We start from the raw sequence: 27187 nt of genomic DNA, 5'->3' as shown, positions 1-27187 counted from the left end.
AGCTGCAGGGCTCGAAATTCACGGTGGTCTGGTTGCCCGAGGCGACTTAATTTGTCATTTGGCGGGTAATTCCTGTCACTAGCCAGCCCGGCTGGCTAGTTGAAAATAAAAAATATATATGAAGCAAAGACTCAGACACACCATCAACTAAAGCCGCCACATATTAAGTGCGTGCCGTGTCTGTGTTCATCGATGTGTTTATCGGCAGGACGGAAACTACTGAAGAATTCCGAATCACATCGTGTACGAGTCAGGCTGTCGTTTTTTTTCACTACTGCACATGCATATAATGCATCTCATTGAATCACATGTAATCACGTGTAGTATTGGACCAGATGGGTGGAGCACAGAAGCACCCAGGCCAGAACTGAGTTCTCAATGAACTATTTATTGCTAGCTTTTCAGCCTTTTATCACTTCCCAGCCGTGCGCGCACACACACACATGCACACACCTGTTCTGGTTGGGGAGAGCTCCCTTTCTCTGCTCTCCTCTCCTTTTAAAGGGCGCGGTCACTGGGGAAGACACACAAACACAGGTTAATCCCCATCAGGTGCAATGATTCCACCACTTACCTTCCCTGACTCCGCCTTCCATTCACAGACCGACGCTTGGCCACACCCCCGCTGCCACATCACGTTATCAAATTCAATAGATGTGGCCACATTATCGCCCATTTAAACACGTGTTTTTGTTGTTGCTTACATCTACATCTGCCAAAGCTACGTTGCAATGTGGAATTTTCTGAAAGGTGTACAGAAACCGCCAGAGATGGGGACAAAGCGACCTCGGTCTGAAGAGGAGAAAAAGGCCGCCGATAAAGCGTACGAGAAGGAGAAACGACAAAGGACTTATAAGCAAACGTGGGAGCAGGGTAGGCCTTGGCTGCGATATGATTTTTATGGAATAATTAATTTTTTTCAAGTTGATTCCTAGTCAATATGAAGCTCCTAATGCTTTCTCTCTCATAAATGGTTAAATACAGAAAGCATGTTGGACATATTTTGGGTGCGATAGTCATGATAGTAAGTATATTTGTTTTCAATACTCATACACCAAGTTGCCAAGTTTTCCAATATCTTATTATTTGTTGATATTATATTATGGTGCTCTGTGCTGTTCTCATTTATGTATTTAACAACAGTATCAAAATACTCGGGTCTTGAAATAAATGCACATTAGTCATGAACAATGGTAACTACTCTCTTTTGTGTTATTTTTGACAGAAGTAAAATTCATACATGAACAAATTTTGGCTAGTTGATTTTCTGTTTGGATAGTTACATTGGAAGGTAACTAGTCTGGCTGGCTGGAGAAAAAATATATGAATTTCTATGCCTAAGCTGATATCCTAGTAGTAGAGTAGCCAGTTAGAGTGCACGTTTGCTCATATTCAGTGAATGTGGATAGAATAATAGTCGTTAAAGTTATGACTTTATTAGAACTTAATTAAATAATAAGTTAATTGTTTAATAGGTTCATTGCACTATTGAAGAGCAAAGTAGGAATATGAAAAAAAAAAACAGCTTCCATTGAAGCTTTCTTTAGAAAATTTGAAGAAAAAAAAAATCTTCACATTCAAGTGTGTACTTATTCCCGGACAAACAGTGCCTCCAAGAAATATGGGACATCAGTGTGTGCATTTTCCATTTGCATTTGTTATCCCACGCATATCTCATACCCTTCTCCTATTCATCTGTCTGCCTCTCTCTCTCTCTCTCTTTCTGTTCTTCCTCCCCCATTCTCCGTAATAGCATCAGTGCCTGATGCAATCTTTTAACACAAGATGTCCTAGGCTTCTCCTTATAGACGAGCTTATTCACTTTCCATTTTGATGTGATTATATCCGCCTCCAGCCATTAGGAGATTGGACTTGGCTGATTCCTCTTGGCTGACATTAATGAAAGGAACCATTACTTTTTCCAATACCTTGTTTTTCGATTATTCCTGGATATGTCAAGGTCTAAAATGGCAAGTGTATACACACAGGAAACATGATCTTTTGTCAGATAGAAATTCAGGGTTTTTTTTTTTTCACATTATAAATGGCATTTGTAGAAATATCCTGCATGCGCTGTGAGAGTAGTCATGCTCTTGTTAGACTCATTCAGGACTATAGCTCTGTGGGCTTATAAGCATTTATCTGTCCTTGGATTTATGAATTTATTTTCTGTCATGAAAAAAGTCAGATATTTTAAAAAGAAATGTTCTATAATTTAAACACAGTCCTAATATTATTCCAGTTCTGAGCATGAGAAAGAAGAAAGTGCTGTATTTCATTGTGGGTTTAGTGGTGAGTCTCATCAGGGCTGTCAGAGAAATCAGAGAACTCTGCCTCACTGCCTCACTAACAGACAGGCTGCCTCGCTCCACATCTATTGAGCAAATAATGGAGGGCTCACCCTGCCTCACTACTCTGCACCCCACCCGCATACAAGGAAAAATCAGCCACTGCATCCTTTTTGATCAAATCTGATTCTGATTTTTTTTTTTTAACATGAGGCATTTTACCACTGACAAGTAAGGAATAAAACACAATGAGGCATGCTGTAAAACCTTTCGTGTATGGTGTCCGCATTCGTAGAGCATTATTTTAAGGCTGGTTTTTACATATTAGATGTTTTAGATATGTTGCTCCGCCCAAATATCTCATCTCATCTCATCTCATTATCTCTAGCCGCTTTATCCTTCTACAGGGTCGCAAGCAAGCTGGAGCCTATCCCAGCTGACTACGGGCGAAAGGCGGGGTACACCCTGGACAAGTCGCCAGGTCATCACAGGGCCGACACATAGACACAGACAACCATTCACACTCACATTCACACCTACGGTCAATTTAGAGTCACCAGTTAACCTAACCTGCATGTCTTTGGACTGTGGGGGAAACCAGAGTACCCGGAGGAAACCCACACGGACACGGGGAGAACATGCAAACTCCACACAGAAAGGCCCTCGCCGGCCCCGGGGCTCGAACCCAGGACCTTCTTGCTGTGAGGCGACAGCGCTAACCACTACACCACCGTGCCGCCCTCCGCCCAAATATATTTTAAAAAATCTGTTTATTATTATCTTGCATCCCCTATACAAATCCCTGAGAACGAGTTACTATAGAAACAGTAATGTTGAGATTCAAACGAATGTGGTGGCATGGCCTTGCAGTGGTTAACACTAGCTGGGTTTCCACTGCAGTTTTGCTTTTGGCAAAACACAATAGTCTGTGTTTCCATTAAGTGATGTGATTAAACCTGGGTTTTCTCCTCTTGTGACAGCTCTTATAGAACGCTCTTTTCATAACGGTAGCGTTTCCATTTGATCTTCATGCAAAGTGTGAATTCATGCGAATGTGTTTCCGTTTCAGTTTTGCAAAATATTGCTTTATCAAAATGTCTGAAAAACCACCTCATGTGAACGTAAATACTAGGGATCGACCGATATGTTTTTTTCAGGGCCGATACCGATACCGATTATTATGGAATTGGGATGCCGATAACCGATATGTGCAACCGATAAATGTAAACATTATAATTCACATGAAATTAAACATAGCACACACTGACACAGACCTTCATATCCATGAAATGTATGTTTAATTGTAAAATTGAACATGAAATTTTGTGCAGGGAGATGCCAGCAGCATTTGTACAATAAAGTCAAACATTAGTTAGAATAAAATGAGAAATAAAATAATAATAAAATAAATATTCACCAATAAAAAAATAAATCTCTCCCTACTATATTACAGCTCACCATTTTCAGTGGAAAATAAATGAAAATACACTCTGGATTCTTTTACACTAAGAACTAAGTAAGACTTACCAACTTCAAGTAGTTTTTAAATAACAAATCAAGTGTAGGGAGCTGCCTGCAGCATTTTTTAAAAAGTAAAATAAAACATAAAGTAGGCTATCACTCCCTATTATGTAACAACTTAACAAGTAACCATCTACATTCTAATGCTTTTAATGCCCAAGCCTAATATTCCCAATTTAGGAGGATTATGTTGTAGTGAAGGAAGCATTACATGTAGTTTCAGCGAGACTAGTTGGTTGTCGGCTAATTCAAGTGCTTCCTTCCGTAAGCTAAGTTTGCCTGGCTACACAGATGCAAATGGACAATTTTAATGAGTAGTAGATGAAGAATGTAAACATATAATGATGTTGTGCTTTTGCAACTTGTGTGTTTGTGACTTATTGTGGCAAAAGCAGCATGTCCTTACCTTGAAGTGGGATCTGCTTCTGCCCGAGTGCCCATACGGCCGCCTTGAAACAGTTCACAGCGTTTAGCTACGCGTGTTGATTGGCTGTATCCCTTGTGCCGCTTCTGCCCGAGTGCCTGTACGGCCGCCTTGAAACGGTTCACAGCGTTTAGCTACACGTGTCGATTGGCTATATCTCTTGTGCCAAACAAATCAGATGTTGTGGTGGGCGGGACCGTGTTCTTGAACTCAGAGAGGCGAGTGCAGGAAAGGACGTGCAGTGACAGTCATGTTAGGAACGAAATGGCTGCAAAAAGGCATGTTATCGGCATATCGGTGGAAATTATGGCCGATACCGATAACCCTAAAAATGCAGAATATCGGCCCGATATATTGGCCAGGCCGATTATTGGTCGACCCCTAGTAAATACTTTGTGATATTTGAGTTTTTTCAAAATCCACATGTTTACACGACTTATTTTTTTAGTTCTCTATTTCAAATTAAGCAGGTTAATGGGAACATTGCTATTGTCGCCTCACAGCAAGAACGCTCTGGGTTCGAACCTCACAGCTGACTGGGGCCTTTCTGTGTGGAGTTTGTATGTTCCCCTTGTGCCTGTGTGGGTTTCCTCCAGGTGCTCTGGTTTCCTCCCACAGTCCAAAGACATATGGATTAGTTCATCTGGCTACTAGGTTGCGGTTCAATTCCCTGGACCAGCAGGAATGGCTGAAGTGCCCTTGAGCAAGGCACCTAACCCTCAACTGCTCCCCAGACTGCTCTGGGTATGTTGTACGTCGCTCTGGATAAGAGCGTCTGCTAAATGCCTGTAATGTAATGTACTATAAATTGCCCATAGGTGTGAATGTGAGTGTGAATGGTTCTTTATCTCTGTGTTAGCCCTAAGATAGATTGCCGACCTGCCCAGAGTGTACCTGACCTCTCACCCAAAGCCAGCTGGGATTGGCTCCAGCTTCCCCTGCAACCCAGAAGAATAAGCAGATAGATAATAGATGGATGGATGGAATGAATACAATCATGTAAACCTTTTTGTACTGCAACTGGCACTATTGGCAGAGTGTGCTGTTCTAGAAAATTAATCAAGACTTTCTGACCAATCAGTTTTGAGAATTAAAACAATGCTGTGATATATAAAGTGATTTTTGCATTGCATTGAAATCACCACACGATGTTCAGCATAAAGAACAACTTCTAGGGAACGCTACATCATATTACCACATTTAGACAATCCAGCAACAATCCAGTGGTGGCCATTACTTTCTGATGAAGAAATGATGAAGAAGATGAAGCATGATGCAAATGGGGGGAAAAATGCAGCATCACTGAGCACTCTGCACTTGACTGAATGTGAGATGGAAAACTGTGTGTAAAATTATGTGTGTTTGAGTGAAACAGGTTCAAAATTTTCAAGAAATTATATTGTAGCAAGTGAAAATATCATATTGGATTTATGTAATATTTCTTATTATTCTATCCACATTGACTGGATAGGAGCAATCGCGTGCTCTGATTGGCTACTCTACTATGAGGATATCAGCTCATATACTGTGAGTAGAGAAAAACAAAATGGCAGAGCGTGTTGCTGAACCAACCAAGGATGAAATAAAAACTCTACTCAAAAACAAAACCCCAAAAATTGTGATCAAGTATTTAAAAGAAACAGAAATACATGAATTTCAACAAACGATTGATTGTTCAAATCAATCAATCAATCAATCAATCAATCAATCAATCAATCAATCAATCAATCAATCAATCAATCAATCAATCAAAATAGCTAAAAGAATATAGTTTTTGTTTGTTTTATTTTTTCCCCCAGTATCTCCTGTTCCACACTCTAGCCCAGTCAATGGTAGTAATGCATCTTTAAGTTAGTTTGCCAACCGCCAAAAAAAACCCTAAAGAAGAAGAAAAAAAAGGAAAAACCCCTAAAATACAAAAAAGCGACAAAATATGGAATAAAAGTATTTGATGGTAAGAAAATATCTTTTTTATTTTTCAAGAATTATTATTATGGCATTTTTAACACATTGCTACTGTCATTTCGCCCGTTTGTTTACATTCTAAAGCGGAAATGATTTGGTCAGAAGTTTTGTATAAAGTTTTTATTTATCAAATTTGCAAAAAATAAAAATGCTCTGTTTCTCAAAATCCAGCGAATGTGGATAGAATATAACAGTTATTTCAGTCAATCTTGTCAGACATGGTTTATAGCCAACTCGGTGCTACGTGCCTCGTCGGCTATCAACTCACGTACGACTCGATTTTGTGGAATAACTGTTAATTATCAGATTATTATAAACCAAATATATGCTTCTTAAACATATTCCTAATTTTTTGTTTCTCATTTCAAGTTTGATACAGATCATTTTAGTTTATTTTTCGAAAGAAACAAAATCGTCAGCCAATAGAATAAGAAGTTTTAAAGTTTGAAATGTGTAAAAGCATCGAAAAACACTGGCTTCTAACAATCTCATAATTTAAAATATTAGATAAATTTACCTATATTCAAGACATTTTCCTTGCTAAGGCTTTCACTTTGTGTAGTGTGGTAGCTGAGGGTGTGGGGTGAAACATGGGGTGATATTAACAGGTAACATTTTGTTTGTTTGTTGTCCTGCATGGGGTTTTCTATGAAGTCTAGACAAAAAGCTGGTGAGAATTCATGCATTTATCAGTTCGAGACTGGACTATTGTAATGCCCTGTATGTTGGCCTCAGCCAGTCTTCAATTTTACGTCTTCAACTTGTACAGAATGCTGCGGCCCGATTTTTAACAAGCACGTCTAGACGTGAACACATTACTCCTGTGTTGTCGTCACTCCATTGGCTTCCAGTCCATTTTAGAATTGATTTTAAACTTCTGTTGTTTGTTTTTAATGCCATCAATGGCCTGGCTCCCTCTTACTTGTCTGAGATTTTAACTATTCGTGATCATGGTAGGGCCCTGCGTTGTTCGGGTCAGCTTCTGTTAGAAGTTCCGAGGTCGAGATATAAACAGTGGGGTGTTCGTTCTTTTGCTGTCGCTGCTCCCAGACTGTGGAACAATCTGCCCCCTGACATTCGCACCACTATTGATCCCGGCCTTTTTAAATCAAAGTTGAAGACCTACTTTTTTAGATTGGCATACAATCCTGACTAGGGGAGTCTTGTTTTTGAGGGGTGCTTCGTTTTGTCTGTTTTATTTCATGTACTTCTGAAAGGCTTTTGGTAATCTGCAGCACGGTGGCACCTTCCGTAGTTAAAACCTGTGTTTTTATGTGTTTTGGTGTTCTGTTTTATGGCTTTGATGTAAAGCACTTTGAGTACCTTTTGGTTATTGTAAAGGGCTATATAAATAAAATTTGATTGATTGATTGATTGATTGATTGATTGATTTTTTTTCTGTGCAACTGCATTTAAGGTACCTTCATTGACCCCCCCCCCCCCCCACACACACACACACATACACACTCACCCTAAATGGCATTGAAGAAGATTTGTGCATAAAAAAGGTTTAAATATGCCATAGGAACTAATTTAAGCCAATGCAAGAATACAGTCTGTTTTATCTGTTTGTTGTTTTATCTGAGCTTTCTGTTAATTGCAGCAAATTACGAATTAACTAAGACAGATTTTACATTTAGGCTTCCTCAGTGAGATTCAACACTGAGAGCCAACTTTCTCACAACCTAAGACTTCTAATACACTTCTAAAACAGTATAAAGCATGTGAGCCATGGAGTTAATTCAATGACTATTTTAAGGGACTTGATGTGTACAATGGTACTGATTTCCTAAATACATTTGGACAAAACAACTACAATCTGTCTTCTCACTAATTTAAACTAGAACCTTCTGACTTTTTCTTTAGGTCCATCCAATGAGAGCCAAGGTGTTTTGGGCCTTTCTATTGTGATACCTACCATCATATCAGTTCCACCATGGACGATATAGACCCCCGGGACCACCTGTCCCTTATGAAGGGGGCTAAAGAGATGGTGAAGGAAGCCAAACGGCAAGCCACTAAGAAGGTCAACACAGTGGTTGACCGAGCATCAGATGAGTACTCCCACAGCCATGCCTATCACCGCTTCCAGGATGAAGACGATGGCGAATACTATGACCCGCCTCAGGGCAACTATGCAGGTGATCACGCCAATGATGAAGGCTCCAGTGATGCCACCGAAGGCCATGATGACGAAGACGAGATCTATGAGGGTGAATACCAAGGAATTCCCTCTGAATCCGGGCAAAGGGATGGGCATGTGGCTTTGGGGCAGCCTGTAGCTGATAGCCTTAAGGACCGTAAGGAGCTGGAAAGCGAGAGGCAAGCGGATGAGGAGGAGCTAGCGCAGCAGTACGAGCTGATCATCCAGGAGTGCGGCCATGGCAGGTTTCAGTGGCAGCTGTACTTCACACTTGGGTTAGCACTCATGTCTGATGGTGTGGAGGTTTTCGTAGTGGGCTTTGTGCTGCCCAGTGCTGAAACAGATATGTGCATGCCTGATTCAAGCTCTGGATGGCTAGGTAAGATATCCATTGATGCAGAAATATGTTAAGCTAATACTGTACATAATACACTGACATGAAGTTTAATGATATGGAACATCTGAGGTTAGATCAACATGATGTGACAATTTTACTCATAAAATTTGGTGACCACGCCGCAGTGTATGTAGTTATGTTACACCATGTAGTTATGTTACAGAGAGCCAGGCAGTGTACTCCAGAGGGTAAGTGAGAAAGCCAAGCACACAGACATCTGGAGGGAAATTTCATACATATTTTGCAAGTATTTTACAGGGGAATGGTTAATAATTTATTAGCTGAGAATGAAATAGAAGGCATGTAAATTTCAAAATTTTTTTGGGGTGGGGCATTAGCACATTAGCATTAGCCACCTACTACTTTTTTAGCTGGCTACTTAAAATTTTCTGGAGAGCCCTGAAATTCAATGTTTTTTCTTTATTTTTATGAATTAAAAGACACTTCCTGTCTTAAAGTAATCATGGATGTCGTTTCTCTTTACTTAGTTCAACGGTTCGTGACATAATATGGATGACTACAGTTGTGGAATAGGGCTATTTACTGTACTTTTATTATTTACTCTTTGATCTCAAACGTATTAAGAAGGCAAGAAATTGCACTAATTAACTTTTGACGAGACACACATGTTAATTGAAAAGCATTCCAGGTGACTACCTCATGAAGCTGGTTAAGATGATGCCAACAGTATGCAAAGCAGCATCAAGGTGGCGACTTTGAAAAATCTAAAATATGAAACATATTTTGTTTTTAACACTTTTTTGTTTACCACATAATTCCATATACGTTCCATTTGTTATTTCATAGGTTTGCTCTCTTCACCATTGTTCTACAATGTAGAAAATAGTCAAAATACAGAAAAAACAATGAATGAGTAGGGGTGTCCAAACTTTTAACTGGTACTTTATCTATCTAACCACTTGATTAAAGACTGACTTTGACTGTGTGAGGAGAGCACACTTAGCTTGAGGCAAAATGACTGCATTTACTACTGCATTTGTTAAACTGTCTTCATACCCAGTGTGATCTGTGCAGGAAACCTAGGCACGAGTAAAAAGTAAATTTGTGTATTATGGTTTAGTGAAGAATTTAGACTTAGAGCTATCCGATGGGTTTTCCCAAACTGCATATGTCCTTACTAACTGAAAGAACCTTAAAAAAATGTTGGAAATGGTTACTTACTTACTCAATAATTAATATTAGTTCATCTGGCTGATAGGCGATGAGCTTATGCCATCATGTGTTGTCCGTCGTCCGTCATCTGTCGTCCGGCGTCTATCTGGCGTCGTCCACATTTCACGAAAATTGCTTCTTCTCTCTCAGTTCTTCACCAATTTTTATTCTCGTTGGCAGGAAGGTAGGTCTGCCTGGGGTGCATGTGGCTTCTACCCAAATTTGCATAATTGCAATTAATAATGAAGATATGGAGTAATTAATCCCTAGCGAGCAGTTTCCACACAAATCGCTTCTTCTCCCTCAATTCTTCACCCATTTGATTCTTTCTGGCATGAAGGTGGGGTACCTAGGGTGCATATAACTTCTACCCAGATTTGCTTAATTACAATTATTAATGAAGTTATGGACTAATTAAGCCTTAATGAGCAGTTCAAGATTTACTTCTTCTCGGTCAATTCCTCGCCGTTTCGGATTCTTTCTGGCAAATAGGTTGGTATTCCTAGGGTGTATATCGCTTCTATATATAGCTTGTATATAGTGTACATAGCTTGCAATATTTATTGTACAAGGTGGTCCACTTTACATCGTTCCTTCTGGACTAGACAGGGCCGGAGTGGGCTACGCCGTCATTGACAGTCTCGTTAATTACTAATTACTTTTCATGGCATCTTTATACAAAAAAGTGTTATTAAAAGTGTTATTGAAAGGGACAATTTTGTCTTGGATACTGTATGGTTGTTAGATCAATAACATTTGCTTTATTTCAGTTCCTGATTAATCAGCACGTCTCAATCTGTCTGCGGAAAGCCCTGTGGGCATCACTCTGCTTCCCTTCTTTCACGGTCCCTCTCTTGCTTTGTCCTTCCTCTGTCACTGACTTTTAAGACATAATCGTGTGTGGCCACCCGTAACCAGTGCTGCATCCTGCCTTTTCAGATTCAAGATCTTCAATCACATGAGGGGAGTTTTTTCGGTCTTTGAAAAGGAAACTGAAATAGCAGCTAGAAACAACATCACTGTCGCTGATCCTATGTGTTGTTTTGTTGTTTAGTATGAGATTTATAAAACCAGTACCCATCAAACCTTTTCTTTCTACCACTCTCAGTTCTCTATGAAACGGTTCAATCTCATCTCATTATCTCTAGCTGCTTTATCCTGTTCTACAGGGTTGCTGGCAAGCTGGAGCCTATCCCAGCTGACTACGGGTGAAAGGCGGGGTACACCCTGGACAAGTCGCCAGGTCATCACAGGGCTGACACATAGACACAGACAACCATTCACACTCATGGTCAATTTAGAGTCACCAGTTAACCTAACCTGCATGTCTTTGGACTGTGGGGGAAACCGGAGCACCCGGAGGAAACCCACGCGGACACGGGGAGAACATGCAAACTCTGCACAGAAAGGCCCTCGCCAGCCACGGGGCTCGAACCCGGACCTTCTTGCTGTGAGGCGACAGCGCTAACCACTACACCACCGTGCCGCCCACGGTTCAATCTCTTTTCAGTAAAGTTTGCTTCTTAAAATGATGACCGTTTAACAGCTTAAGCCTAAAAAGTGAATGGTGATTACTGTAACATTCTCATTCTCATCTCTAGCCGCTTTATCCTTCTACAGGGTCGCAGGCAAGCTGGAGCCTATCCCAGCTGACTACGGGCGAAAGGCAGGGTACACCCTGGACAAGTCGCCAGGTCATCACAGGGCTGTACTGTAACATTAATTGCACCCTAATTGTTCATTCTAAAGAAACTGACCTGTGTTAAAATGTCCTGAGACCTCTACTGACTGATTCTGCAGTATAACTAATTATACCCGAATTTTAAATATTTCCTGAAATCACTAACCTCTGTATAATGATATTTCTGGAGAAAATGGAAAAGTAATTTTCACAGACTAAATGAGGTATAAATCAAACCGAGAGCTGCATTGACTCCAAACGCACTGGACGATTGTACAATTCAAAATCTGTGTATCAGTTTCTCTGTATTTTCTACAGACACCAATCAGCATTTTAACGTTGCTGACCTCTTCGTCCACATCTCAGCCTCTTGCCATATTCTGTCGTCTTTCATCCAACTCTTTTCCCCTGCCCCAGTTTAGAGAGTGCCCTGTCTTTTTCTGTCTCGTTCTCCATCTGTCTGTAAAGTCCTGTAATGGACAGCAAAGAAAACAAATAATCAAAGGACAGTTAAAAAGACCAAGATGTGCGAGAAAATGACACACATTTCAAATACGTAACTTATCAACTCTGTGACTTGTCCAGCGTGTACCCCGGCTTTCACCCAGAGTCAGCTCCAGCTCCCTTGTGATTCTCAGTGCTTAAGCAATACAGGCAATAGAATGAATTATGTTCTTGTAACATGCATTACTTTTAAAATAACTTTTCACAATGTTTTCATGAAATATTTGTTATTTCATGAAGAAGGGAATTTAAGGGAAAGGGAGATCCAGCTGCACATGTTTCTGTTTGATTGTATTTGGGTAATGGATTATGTATGTACTGTAGCAGTGGTGTATGCATTCTTATACACAACCAAGTCTGAGTCATGGTTAACCTAACGGTAACAGACAGACACTAATACTTACTTTACTTACTTACTTTTTCCATCCGCTTCTACTCTGCGGTGTCATGGGGAGATGTAACCTTCTTTCTGCGGCAAGGCGGGACACTTGGACGGCTGACGTGCCGTGATCTCGTAGTTTCCCTTTTACCCCATCGATCCATCTCCTTCTCGGTCCTCCCCTGGCTTTAGAGCCAGAGTGTCTGGAATTGTAGGCACGGGCAGCTGGCTGATGGGTTGGCATCCTGATAAGATGGCCGAACCGCAGGATCCTTTTTTTTTCAGTATGGTGCAGGATGTGTGTTGTCCCAACAGTGCTTCTGATCACCTCATTTCTGACTTGACAGACAGACACTAATAATAGTGTAAATTAGTGAAATAAAAAAGGGGGTGGGATATAAAGTATCTCATCTCATTATCTCTAGCCACTTTATCCTGTTCTACAGGGTCGCAGGCAAGCTGGAGCCTATCCCAGCTGACTACGGGCGAGAGGCGGGGTACACCCTGGACAAGTCGCCAGGTCATCACAGGGCTGACACATAGACACAGACAACCATTCACACTCACATTCACACCTACGGTCAATTTAGAGTCACCAGTTAACCTAACCTGCATGTCTTTGGACTGTGGGGGAAACCGGAGCACCCGGAGGAAACCCACGCGGACACGGGGAGAACATGCAAACTCCACACAGAAAGGCCCTTGCCGGCCCCGGGGCTCGAACCCAGGACCTTCTTGCTGTGAGGCGACAGCGCTAACCACTACACCACCATGCCGCCCGGATATAAAGTATATACGGTAATAATAATAATAATAGGCCAAAATGTAAGTTTTGTTTGTTATAAACTACAGTACCAGTCAAAAGTTTGGACCCACCTACTCATTTATAGGTATTGTGACTATTTTCTACATTGAAGAACAATACTGAAGATATCAAAACTATGAAATAACATATGGAACATATATGGAATCAGTATAAATATGCAGGTGATTATAGGAAATTCCATGCACTGATTGGCCAAGAAATTCGGACTATTTCTTGATAAACACCTCGAGCGACTGGGCAAAATGGCGGCCAACTGCTTTGTCACCGTAAGTGAAGAAGAATTAGAAATTATGAAAGAAGAAGCTGTTTAGAAAACACTAAAGACGCTACAAAGTTTGGTTGAAAACTATTCAAAGGTAAAATGGAGTTGTTATTTATTTTATCAATTTCAAAACAAACTATTTTATGTGAGTCAGTATAGATAAGTGACAATTCTGCGCACAATACATTTACATGCCGCTTTTGAAGTTTGAAATAAATAATTTTTTAAATACAATTTTTTTAAAAAAATCACCTGCGTATTTATACTAAAACAATTATCTGCCTCAGGCTCATTGAATATCGATGAACAATAACCTTGACTTTGTCTCAGTTATTATTCACCGATATTCGCTTTGCCTTTGGCGAATAATTGTTAATTATGTAGTAAACAAATTGTTAAAAAAAATAAAATATGTTTGATATTTTAGATTCTTCAAAAGTAGCCAGAGTTTACCTTGATGACGCTTAACACACTATTGGCATTATCTTAACCAGCTTCATGAGGTCGTCGCCTGGAATGCATTTCAATTAATAGGTGTGTCTCATCAAAAGTTAATTAGTGCAATTTCTCATCTCATCTCATTATCTCTAGCCGCTTTATCCTGTTCTACAGGGTCGCAGGCAAGCTGGAGCCTATCCCAGCTGACTACGGGCGAAAGGCGGGGTACACCCTGGACAAGTCGCCAGGTCATCACAGGGCTGACACATAGACACAGACAACCATTCACACTCACATTCACACCTACGGTCAATTTAGAGTCACCAGTTAACCTAACCTGCATGTCTTTGGACTGTGGGGGAAACCGGAGCACCCGGAGGAAACCCACGCGGACACGGGGAGAACATGCAAACTCCACACAGAAAGGCCCTCGCCGGCCCCGGGGCTCGAACCCAGGACCTTCTTGTTGTGAGGCGACAGCGCTAACCACTACACCACCGTGCCGCCTAGTGCAATTTCTGACCTTCTTAAAGTGTTTGAGATCTCTCATCTCATTATCTCTAGCTGCTTTATCCTGTTCTACAGGGTCACAGGCAAGCTGGAGCCTATCCCAGCTGACTACAGGCGAAAGGCGGGGTACACCCTGGACAAGTCGCCAGGTCATCACAGGGCTGACACATAGACACAGACAACCATTCACACTCACATTCACACCTACGGTCAATTTAGAGTCACCAGTTAACCTAACCTGCATGTCTTTGGACTGTGGGGGAAACTGGAGCACCCGGAGGAAACCCACGGGGAGAACATGCAAACTCCGCACAGAAAGGCCCTCGCCGGCCACGGGGCTCGAACCCGGACCCTCTTGCTGTGAGGCGACAGTGCTAACCACTACACCACTGTGCCGCCATGTTTGAGATCAAACAGTAAAAAATAAATAATAAAAATACAGTAAATAGCCCTATTCCACAACTGTAGTAATCCATATTATGTCAAGAACCACTCAACAACATAAAGAGAAATGACATCTATCATTACTTTAAGACAGGGGTCACCAAACTTTTTCTCTGGGGGCCACATTGTCGTTCCTGACTGTGATGGGGGCCGGGGTCGGGTCAGCTATATAAGAGAATTGTATGACCCAGACAAATATGACCACCAGCAGGCCTCATTGTGTAGTAGAGATTACTAGCCTGGCACAGCCATCCACACTACTATATCAACACTTGATTCCTGGCACATATTTGTTTATCTTTACTAGTGGTTTGCAAAAGTAGTAATCGAGTCTTCACACTTTGTTTTAATTTGAAATACCACAGATATTCCATTTATTTATTTTCTAATAAAAATAACATCAAAGCTGTCAAGGTAAGAAACATCTGCCTAGTTGAGGTGATTGACGCTGGCAAAGGTGAGTGGAAAATTATAAATTGTAGGTAGGCCTGTTGATATTATTAATAATATTAATAATTGTGTGCAGCACTTAATAAAGGTCAAATAAATAGGCCTATAAAATAAATACATTTTAAAAAACAGTGAACTTATAATAATATGAGCAATAGATCAATAGATCACAGCAGTTGTGCTGTGTCCTGCACGTCATTGCTCTCATCCATGGCCAAAGCAAAAAACTCGAATTCTGACGCTTTCTCATTCAGCTGGTCATACACGTTGTCCCCCAAATCTTCGGTTCGCCTGGTCATAGTAGGTGCGGAGAGACTCACCGCGTTGAGCACATCCTTCTTGTCGGGACACACCTCCTCGGCCACAGCAAGCATGCATACTTTAACAAAGTCCCCATCAGTAAACGGCTTTCCATGGGTAGCTAGTAGGTGAGCTACCTTATAGCTAGCTCGGACAGCAGCCTGGTTGATCTGGGTTTGGTGAAGGAATACATTCTGTTGTGCAGCCAGTCCGCATTTTATCCTCCGAATCCTGTCTTCTCTTGTTTTCCCTCGCAAACTAGCATGCTCTTTGTGGCGGGTTTTGTAGTGATGACGCAGATTATATTCTTTGAAAACTGACACACTTTCTTTACATACAAGACAAACTGCACGGTCCTTACACTGAGCGAAAAAATAATCGGTGGTCCACTGTTCTTTAAAGGTCCCATGGCATGAAATTTTCACTTTCTGAGGTTTTTTAACATTAAAATTAGTTCCTCTGACCTTCTTAAGTCACCCCAGTGGCTAGAAATTTCATAATGTGTAAACCAAACTATGCCCAACATTTGAGAATGGCATGTCAAAACGGCGCATTGATAAGCTCTTCCCTTTACTACATCAGCAAGGGAGATGATCCCCCTGCCCCCCCTCTGGATCCCCACCCACTGTATGGATTGCCCTGCCCAATTGTAGTGAGGAGACCATAGAGGACACAACAACATGGCATCACCTAAGCGAGCGAAACATGGAAATTGCGCTGTACATGGATGTGACAACACAGAAAAGAGTCTGTTTTTACTGCCGACGGGAGAGCCCCTGAAGACGCAGTGGCTTAATTTTATTTACTTCAATAATACGCCGTCGAGTCTACCTAAGACGGTGTATGTTTGTCGGAAGCATTTTCCTGATGAATGTTTCCACAACTTGGGACAGTACAGGGCAGGTTTTGCTCATCAACTGTCACTGAAGCCTGGGTCCGTACCAAGCATCCCTGCCGCATCAGCAACAAACACCGAACAAGTAAGTGTATAACTGGTCGTTTTGCCGTGTTTTAAAATCGGTGCGTTAGCCTAGCAATGGCTACATTAGCCGTGCAGCTAACCGCTTCCTGCAGTTAGCCAGGTAATCTGCGCTACAAAACTAAAGAGCATGCAGCATGCTCTGTTAAACTGAGTTTAGTCTGGAAATTGACTGCAACTTATGAGCTTATGTTTGACTATTGCTCCGCAATGCATGTCTTCTGTTGGATAAGCGCTATGTTGCTGTAGTTGCTGCTTCTATCCTCTTTGGTTATGGAGTGTGTGTTCAAGCCTAGGGTATTATACGTTCGTAAGCTACCACTCCGAACACTCTCACTCTCTGTTCTCTGTGTCACGTTGAGTTTACGAAAGGAGTCCGAGGGAGAATGGGGTTTTGTCTTAGCAGCATGGCTACAGGTGCTGATAGCAACAAGTATGTGTGTGCGCAGCTTGGTCAAGCCCCTCCCCCTCCCCCCATGGCCCACCCCCACCCTCTACCCTTCCCCGCCTCCTGCTTCTCATTAGCAAAACGATGCACTGGGAAAAGCGCTGAAATGGGGCTTTCTCCCAGGAGGCTATATTTACGTGCCGAGGGTTCATTTCGAGAAAGGCTGCGGATATAACATCTGGAAGCCTCCACGAGCCCGTTTAAAGCATCAACAAACCACCATGCCATGGGACCTTTAAAAACTCTGCACTCTCTGTCAACTTTTCGCTAACCGCTAGCCATTTTGCTGTCCTGAACACTGACAGTTCTCTGCGCATGCACTGCCTGTCACTGCTTGATCGCGAGCATATGACGAAAATTCGGAAAATATGAATAGTTCATTTTATAACTAAATATCAATTTTAATTGATAAAATCAACAAAATACAAGATACAGACATTATTATTTGCCAAAAAGCAATTTAAAAAAATAGGCCATGACCACTTTTGGGGATTGCCTCATAGGGCTGGTTCAAGTGGTGGGGGGTAAGGGGGTTGGCGGGCCGGAGTCGGCCCGCGGGCCGTAGTTTGATGACCCCTGCTTTAAGACATGGCGTGTCTTTTAATTAATAAAAATAAAGAAAGACATTGAATTCGAAGGTGCGTCCAAACTTTTGACTGGTACTGTACTGCTCCCGCACAACTGGGTTTGTTACTTTCTTCACTGACATGCATGCATTTCTCTGAAGCATTATTTTTTTGGGGGAAATTAATGTTTCTAAATCTTAACTTTGTTATTTTTGCTCTGACAGCAATGCATTTCACATCTATGGAAAATTTTCTATTCAAAAAGCTACTGTATGATTTTGTACAGTAGTGTAAATGCAACTTTATGTCGATAAGGTAAAGATCTCTTGAGAAGATCAGATTTGATTTTAGCGACAGAGTCGCTCTAGAAACATGAATACAGCGATGAGGCGGCATCAGAAATTTTTAGCATTTCTGTAGGCACACATATTGACCATATCCTTCCAGTCAAAAGGTTCTTTTATGAAATGTTTCACTACTGTAAAAAATAAAAAAAAGCTTTTCTGCTTTCCTCAGTGTACTTATACTGAATCCCTTTATCATGTGTCCACTGAGAAATCATTTCATTATCCAAGTTCTTCATTGCTAAATCAAGAAATGAACATTAACCAGACTACAGCAGGCAAATCAGGCGAAGTTGCTACATTATACATTTACAATAATGGACTGTGCTTTGAGCGGGTTGTGTAGTCAATTCCATTAATTCTGTCACAGAGCCAGAAGGCTTTTCTCCTTCTACTCTTTTAGACTCTCTCTCTCTCTCTCTCTCTCTCTCTCGACTTAAAGCAGTTGAGCATGGCTAAGCTGCAGTGAAATCACACAACGGCAAAGATTACAGCTAAATGACTCGTGTGTGTGTGTGTGTGTGTGTGTGTGTGTGTGTGTGTGTGTGTGTGTAAGAGTGATTCACTCAGCAGCAGCCATCAGTCACCTTTTAATTCTCTTTCCCAGTCCTTCTATTCATTACTGTAAACATATGCTTATGACTTGTGCCCTGTTTTCAGTAAACACAAAGCCAGACCGTGTCAGTAAAGGTTAATAAAGTAAGCAAGCTGATGCTGTATACTCAATATTTCAGTTGACAGACTCGCTGGGATAAGCAGTCTGAAGTAAACACACACACACACACACACACACACACAGCGATTAGAATTTTACAATCCTGAATTTTCTCTGAGAGCACCAAAAATCTCATCTCTTCTCATATTGTCCTCATCTCTTCTCTTCTCCTCATATATTGCCCTCTTCTCTTCTCTTCTCTTCTCTTCTCTTCTCTTCTCTTCTCTTCTCTTCTCTTCTCTTCTCTTCTCTTCTCTTCTCTTCATATATTGTCCTTGTCTCTTCTGGTCTCTTCTCTTTTCCTCGTATATTCTTCTCTTCTCTTCTCTTCTCTTCTCTTCTCTTCTCTTCTCTTCTCTTCTCTTCTCTTCTCTTCTCTTCTCTTATATTGCCCTCTTCTCTTTTCTTCTCATATTGTCCTTGTCTCATCTGGTCTCTTCTCCCCATATATTCTTCTCTTCTCTTCTCTTCTCTTCTCTTCTCTTCTCTTCTCTTCTCTTCTCTTCTCTTCTCTTCTCTTCATATATTGTCCTTGTCTCTTCTGGTCTCTTCTCTTTTCCTCATATATTCTTCTCTTCTCTTCTCTTCTCTTCTCTTCTCTTCTCTTCTCTTCTCTTCTCTTCTCTTCATATATTGTCCTTGTCTCTTCTGGTCTCTTCTCTTTTCCTCATATATTCTCTTCTCTTCTCTTCTCTTCTCTTCTCTTCTCTTCTCTTCTCTTCTCTTCTCTTCTCTTCTCTTCTCTTCTCTTCTCTTCTCTTCTCTTCTCTTCTCATATATTGCCCTCTTCTCTTTTCTTCTCATATTGTCCTTGTCTCATCTGGTCTCTTCTCCCCATATATTCTTCTCTTCTCTTCATATATTCTCCTGGTCTCTTCTCTTCTCTTCTCTTCTCTTCTCTTCTCTTCTCTTCTCTTCATATATTCTCCTGGTCTCTTCTCTTCTCCTCATATATTCTTCTCTTCTCTTCTCTTCTCTTCTCTTCTCTTCTCTTCTCTTCTCTTCTCTTCTCTTCTCTTAATATATTGTGCTCGTCTCTCCTGGTCTCTTCTCTTTTCTTCATACATCGTCCTTGTTTCTTCTTATCTTTGTCTTGTACAGTCCTCGTTGCCTTGGTCTAATCTCTTCTGATAACTTCTGTTCTAGTCTCATCCTTACTGCTTCTGTTCTCATCTCCTCCAAGTCTCATCCTCACCTCATCCACTGGTCTTCTGTTCTCACCTCATTCTTTCCTTTCCTCAGCTCTCACTGTGTATTTTGCTATCTTTGCAATCTGTCCATGCCCCTTGTGTGGCTTTGAGCTACAGTATGTAGAGTTGATGATCTACCTCTTCAACCCTTGATGGGAAAATGTAGCAGTATGTGAATGTTGACCCCTTCAACATCTCCACGACCTCAACACCCCCACTGTTCCCCCACCTTCCCAGTGCCAGTGGCATTGACCAGCATGTCTCGTGCTCTCTACTATTCTACAGCATTAGGGATTTCTCAGCATGACACATATATAAGAGGTTTCCATTTTGAGATGCTCATGTGATTCAGTACTAAACACTGAACAAGTGCTGTGAATTAACAATTGCAAAAGAATACACTCATCTGCCTTCTTAAAGGTTCTGCTGACTCACTATTACTTTAATCTTAGTTTTGGTGATGTGACTGGCATATTAAAAGCTGTGAAAGGGGCAATGCCACTCACTTTTACTATTGAATCTGGATGATATGATGTGACCACATGTCCATTTAAAGTTTAGAGGCGATCGTCAACTTGGCAGAACGGAGTGTGGTAGACCAAAGCAAAGTTCCTGCTACCACTGAGAAGTTGGTTATTTTCTAATAATAGCATGTGCCAATGTGATCAATTTCTCTTATACTCCAGCAATTTTCCAAGAATTACAATTTGTAATTTATTAATGAATGACACTTTTTAACCATTTATAGTTACATTTAATGTTGTGAAGCATCCACAAAATAAGTTAGTTCCTTTTATAACAGCTACAAACAGTTGTTTACTCACCAGCGTGTATCTCTCTTGAAGTTAATAAGACAAAAAAACAAACAAACTAAACATTACAAAGCACTGACACTGGAAACTCCTTCTCCAGTTTTCTTCTTTTGGCTGTTCCTGTTAGAGGTCGCCACAGTGGATCTGTTCCACATATTTGATTTAACATAGGTTTTATACCAGATCCCCTTCCTGACGCAACCCTCCAGTCTATCCGGGCTATCCAAGTGTGCACTGGCTGGGTATTTTACCTAACCTGCATGTCTTTGGACTGTGGGGGAAACTGGAGCACCTGGAGGAAACCCACACAGATACAGGGAGAATGTGCAAACTCCACACAGAAAGACCCCCACCGGCCGTGAGGTTCGAACCTGGAACCTTCTTGCTGTAAGGCAGCAATGCTGACCACTACACTCCACACTAGTTTAGAAATAAGATGGCTGCTCCACTTATTCACTGTTTTCTTCATACTGTGTACTCCGCAATTACTGCTGGGCTCAGGCAATTACTAAAACCCTGGACGGAATGGGATGTCACCGGTTTTAGCAACAACTACCGGGAGGTCACTGCCTGAGCGATATGTCCCATCCCGTTCTGTCCCGGGTTTTAGCAACAACCCTCGGCTCACTCCGGGAGGACTGGTGCAACTGAACTCACTTTCCTTTAAAAAAAAATAATAAATAAAATAAATACTTTCCTTTGCTTGTAGTTTTCTTTTTCCTTAATTGTTGGTGCTGCACCCTCTTTCAATACGGGCTTATAGCCAACGCTCCTCAACAGATCAGAGGTCTCGTACGAGTCTTCAGTAAAATGTGCAGAGCAGAGGAGAGATCAGTTCATAGCCGCCCAATGTGCCCATGAACTTCTCGCAAAACGCGTCCAAATCTTTGCAGTTTGAACATTCTTGGGCCATGAATGCAAAGTAAATCCACCTTCTGTCGTGTTGCTGCACTGGCCAAAAACACATCTACGTGGCATGGCGATAAATTAGCTCAAAATGGAGGATCGGAGTTGCAGTCAGCTTTGTGTTTTAGTATAGCGGAAATGGCGATGAGACTGATAGACTTCCTGTTATGATGTTACGGACGTCAAGGTCATTCACTCAGACCGCTACCTATATGAATCACTTTAATCGTAAAAATTACTACAACCCCGATTCCAAAAAAGTTGGGACAACATACAAATTGTAAATAAAAACGGAATGCAATAATTTACAAATCTCAAAAACTGATATTGTATTCACAATAGAACATAGACAACATATCAAATGTCGAAAGTGAGACATTTTGAAATTTCATGCCAAATATTGGCTCATTTGAAATTTCATGACAGCAACACGTCTCAAAAATGTTGGGACAGGGGCAATAAGAGGCTGGAAAAGTTAAAGGTACAAAAAAGGGACAGCTGGAGGACCAAATTGCAACTCATTAGGTCAATTGGCAATAGGTCATTAACATGACTGGGTATAAAAAGAGCATCTTGGAGTGGCAGCGGCTCTCAGAAGTAAAGATGGGAAGAGGATCACCAATCCCCCTAATTCTGCACTGACAAATAGTGGAGCAATATCAGAAAGGAGTTCGACAGTGTAAAATTGCAAAGAGTTTGAACATACCATCATCTACAGTGCATAATATCATCAAGATTCAGAGAATCTGGAAGAATCTCTGTGCGTAAGGGTCAAGGCCGGAAAACCATACTGGGTGCCCGTGATCTTCGGGCCCTTAGATGGCACTGCATCACATACAGGCATGCTTCTGTATTGGAAATCACAAAATGGGCTCAGGAATATTTCAAGAGAACATTATCTGTGAACACAATTCACCGTGCCATCCGCCGTTGCCAGCTAAAACTCTATAGTTCAAAAAAGCCGCCGTATCTAAACATGATCCAGAAGCGCAGACGTCTTCTCTGGGCCAAGGCTCATTTAAAATGGACTGTGGCAAAGTGGATGGAAAACTGTTCTGTGGTCAGACGAATCAAAATTTGAAGTTCTTTATGGAAATCAGGGACGCCGTGTCATTCGGACTAAAGAGGAGAAGGACGACCCAAGTTGTTATCAGCGCTCAGTTCAGAAGCCTGCATCTCTGATGGTATGGGGTTGCATTAGTGCGTGTGGCATGGGCAGCTTACACATCTGGAAAGACACCATCAATGCTGAAAGGTATATCCAGGTTCTAGAGCAACATATGCTCCCATCCAGATGACGTCTCTTTCAGGGAAGACCTTGCATTTTCCAACATGACAATGCCAAACCACATACTGCATCAATTACAGTATCATGGCTGCATAGAAGAAGGGTCCGGGTACTGAACTATCCAGCCTGCAGTCCAGATCTTTCACCCATAGAAAACATTTGGCGCATCATGAAACGGAAGATACGACAAAAAAGACCTAAGACAGTTGAGCAACTAGAATCCTACATTAGACAAGAATGGGTTAACATTCCTATAAACTTGAGCAACTTGTCTCCTCAGTCCCCAGACGTTTACAGACTGTTGTAAAGAGAAAAGGGGATGTCTCACAGTGGTAAACATGGCCTTGTCCCAACTTTTTTGAGATGTGTTGTTGTCATGAAATTTAAAATCACCTAATTTTTCTCTTTAAATGATACATTTTCTCAGTTTAAGCATTTGATATGTCATCTATGTTCTATTCTGAATAAAATATGGAATTTTGAAACTTCCACATCATTTCCTTCTGTTTTTATTTACAATTTGTACTTTGTCCCAACTTTTTTGGAATCGGGGTTGTACATTAGATTTATTGTTAATGCTTAAAACTATTCCTGTGCCATTCTTGAGGTCTCAAGGCATTTATAAACGAAAGTGAGGCCATGGTTCTGCGTATATGCTTTAACTCTCTATTAATATCTCATCTCATTATCTCTAGCCGCTTTATCCGCTTTTTATGCAGGTTAGGTTAACTGGTGACTCTAAATTGACCGTAGGTGTGAGTGTGAATGGTTGTCTGTGTCTATGTGTCAGCCCTGTGATGACCTGGCGACTTGTCCAGGATGTACCCTGCCTTTCGCCCGTAGTCAGCTGGGATAGGCTGCAGCTTGCCTGCGACCCTGTAGAACAAGATAAAGCGGCTAGAGATAATGAGATGAGATATTACTTTTCTGTCATATCTCAGTGCCATTTTACACTAACAGGCACAAAAATTTCCTTATTAGTGTGCTTGCTGCACAAAGCAGCACAAGCACACTATTGTTCTTCTTACGTTTACTTTATTATTATTCCTGTACACCCGTTTGTTGGAGCCGCTACTCCTCCTACAACTTTTGAGATACTGACACCGTTCCAACTCTGAAATGTCCGTCCTGAAGCAGTGTAGTGTGCTTGTATACAGCTTTTGGATTGACACACCCGTTCTCTCATTCTTGTTGTTTTTCTGTTGTTTTTTTCCCATAGAGAATGAATAGGGCTCACGAATCGAATCGTCCTGCTCGGACACGCTTCATCGCAGACACACCAAACCTCATGTGATACGTACCTCAGGCCAACTCCCCAGACACATATATGCATTTGGTTCTGACCTGCACTCATTTTTTCCTTTCTTTTCATGCCCCACTTTTTCATCCATTCACTTCAATTCATTTTTGGCCCCATTGAAAATGAATGGAGTTTTGGGGAAAAAGCTTCCACTCTCTGTCAAATTTTTGAACAGAGTAACCAAACTTCAAGAAGCTTCACATGATGCCTCAGAGCAAGTCCCTGCACATATCCATCCCCTCATCTGAGGGGATGGATATGTGGATATAGGGCACTCATCTTTTCCTTGGTTTTCACACATCCTTTTTTCCCTCCACAGGCTTCCATTGATTTTTGGCTCTATTCAAATGAATGGAGTTTTGCTCAGTAACACTTCACCACATATCCACTGTTGTAGTGTGCTTGTATACAGCTTTTGGATCGATGCACCCGTTCTCTCGTTCTTGTCATTTTTCTGTCGTTTTTTTTTTTCCCATAGAGAATGAACAGGGCTCATAAATCGAATCGTCCTGCTCGGACACGCTTCATCGCAGACACACCAAACCTCATGTGATACCTCAGGCCAACTGCCCAGACACATTCATGCAATCGGGTCTGACCTGCACTCATCTTTTGCTTTCTTTTTCCTTCTTTTTTTTCTTCTGTTCTCCTGCAGCTCAGCAAGCACACTTTGCATTTTCCCTGCGGAAATGCAGTCTAGTTTTAGTCTAATATTTTTAATGCTTTCTTACTCCCCTCCTTTTCATTGACGTCAGTACACCAAACAATGCAGGGTAATGCAGGACTTCTGCCCTGAAAAAGCTGTTTTTTGCATCCCAGTATCCAAGAAAGAAAAAAAATAATAATAAATGTAATGTGTATCCCCAAGAGACAAGGCTTTTCCAAGTCAGTGATTCCCTTCTCATTTTCACATGCTATGCGCTGCTTGCTGCTGTACCAGCAAAACAGTTTGCTGCCTCTCAGTCTTGTACGGTATTTGGGTCTTATATTTGTTCTGTAGCAGCAGAACATAGATGCTTGCTCAGACAGAAAGCTACAATTCAGATGTGGGGCAGTACAAAATGTTTCTTGGACTTCTTCTTTTTCATTATGCGTCAACCATACATGCTTTCCTCAAAGACACTTCTACATCTGAATCATTACAGAGAGCTTTCGTGTCTTGTGAGCTGAGAGAAGATGAGCCAGTTTTGTATTTACCTATTACAGCGAGACAGGGAAAGCGGACTGACTCTGCATACTGACTGCAGCAATCTCATTCTGTGTCCCTGAGCAAAGGAACCTGATATGCACATTAATTTAATGTCTCTCTTTGAAAGGGGAGCACAGGAGCACACGCTTTAGTGAAACTGCAGATTGAATACATAACATTGTATTGAATAATCTGCTGAAAACAGTTTATTCAGTATATTTTAATAATACATTTCTCCATGTCTGTTGACTGACACTGTGATAGATTAATTGACGAAGTCACTATGTGTACAGTAAATACAGATTCCCGTGTACTTATTATACTGGCCATCCAGCGTATGCTACTCTTAATGCTGCCTTTAAGAGTAACAGAAACTAAATAATGCATATACTCTGTATTTATTATTGATTTGTTCAAAATTAATGACTGAGGAGAAAAAAAATTACAGTTAATGTGGTGTTTATTCCATTCTGAAGTGCAGGTGCAGGTTTGAACATAGAGTGGAAATAGCAAGGTGAGATTCGCTCTGATGTCAGTAAAATTAATCACTGTGGTGAAATAATGGTTAATCTTGAACATTTAAATTATTATAGCTGACATATTTTAAAATTATGAAATGTAACTGTTTACTTCTGTTCAAGAAATGTATGAAAAAAACTGTATGAACGTGGAAAATGTACGAGGGGACATGCAGTCTGTCATGATAAAACATCAACATATAATAATATACAATAAAATAAATAAAAATCTAATTAAATGAAATTAAATAACAAATTATATATATATATATAGGGCGGCACGGTGGTGTAGTGGTTAGCGCTGTCGCCTCACAGCAAGAAGGTCCGGGTTCGAGCCCCGTGGCCGGCGAGGGCCTTTCTGTGCGGAGTTTGCATGTTCTCCCCATGTCCGCGTGGGTTTCCTCCGGGTGCTCCGGTTTCCCCCACAGTCCAAAGACATGCAGGTTAGGTTAACTGGTGACTCTAAATTGACCGTAGGTGTGAATGGTTGTCTGTGTCTATGTGTCAGCCCTGTGATGACCTGGCGACTTGTCCAGGGTGTACCCTGCCTTTCGCCCGTAGTCAGCTGGGATAGGCTCCAGCTTGCCTGTGACCCTGTAGAAGGATAAAGCGGCTGGAGATAATGAGATAATGAGTTCAGTTGCACCAGTCCTCCTGGAGCATGAGCTGAGGGTTGTTGCTAAAACCCAGGACAGAACGGGACGGGACATGTCGCTCAGGCAGTGACCTCCCTGTGGTTGTTGCTAAAACCGGTGACATCCCGTTCTGTCATGGGTTTTAGTAATTGCCTGAGCCTAGCAGTAATGGCGGAATACACAGTATGGAGAGAATGGAGGATGAGTGGAGCGGCTGTCTTATTTCTAAACTGGATATCGCTACCATCTCGCCCTTACATGGAAGAAGTGAATGAACGGAGAACTGAACGAACAACTGAAAGTCAGATTGTTTCAAAACAATTGGCCACAAGATCGTCCTTCAAGAAGCGAGAACACAGACGGGTAAGCTCCAACTCTCATTTGGATAAAAAAACAACAAAAACACATTGTTTACCTGCATTTAGATTAATACATGTAACTTGTATTGTGTGTTTAAGTTACCGGTATAAGATTATTTAATTTGCTTCAGAATGTGATTGTCTCAGTTCATCTGATTATTTAATTAGCCTTTTACGTTTTATCAGTGAAAATGCATCCATGCACATGTATGTTGCATAAGTTATAACACCTA

At 41.3% G+C, this 27187-nt stretch overlaps 1 protein-coding gene across 1 annotated transcript in view; it reads left to right on the top strand.

Annotated features, from left to right (window-relative positions):
- The first annotated feature begins 8134 nt into the window (after positions 1-8134).
- The window catches only part of sv2ca (synaptic vesicle glycoprotein 2Ca), a 65344-nt gene continuing 46291 nt past the window's right edge, over positions 8135-27187 (top strand). The window contains exon 1 of the mRNA XM_060907966.1: positions 8135-8720. Within this exon, the coding sequence (XP_060763949.1) occupies positions 8135-8720 (586 nt within the window). The remainder of the gene's footprint in view (positions 8721-27187) is intronic.

This window comes from Neoarius graeffei, chromosome 24 (assembly GCF_027579695.1).
Source record: "Neoarius graeffei isolate fNeoGra1 chromosome 24, fNeoGra1.pri, whole genome shotgun sequence".
Lineage (NCBI taxonomy): Eukaryota > Metazoa > Chordata > Actinopteri > Siluriformes > Ariidae > Neoarius > Neoarius graeffei.
This window is presented reverse-complemented; position numbering and strand designations above follow the sequence as displayed.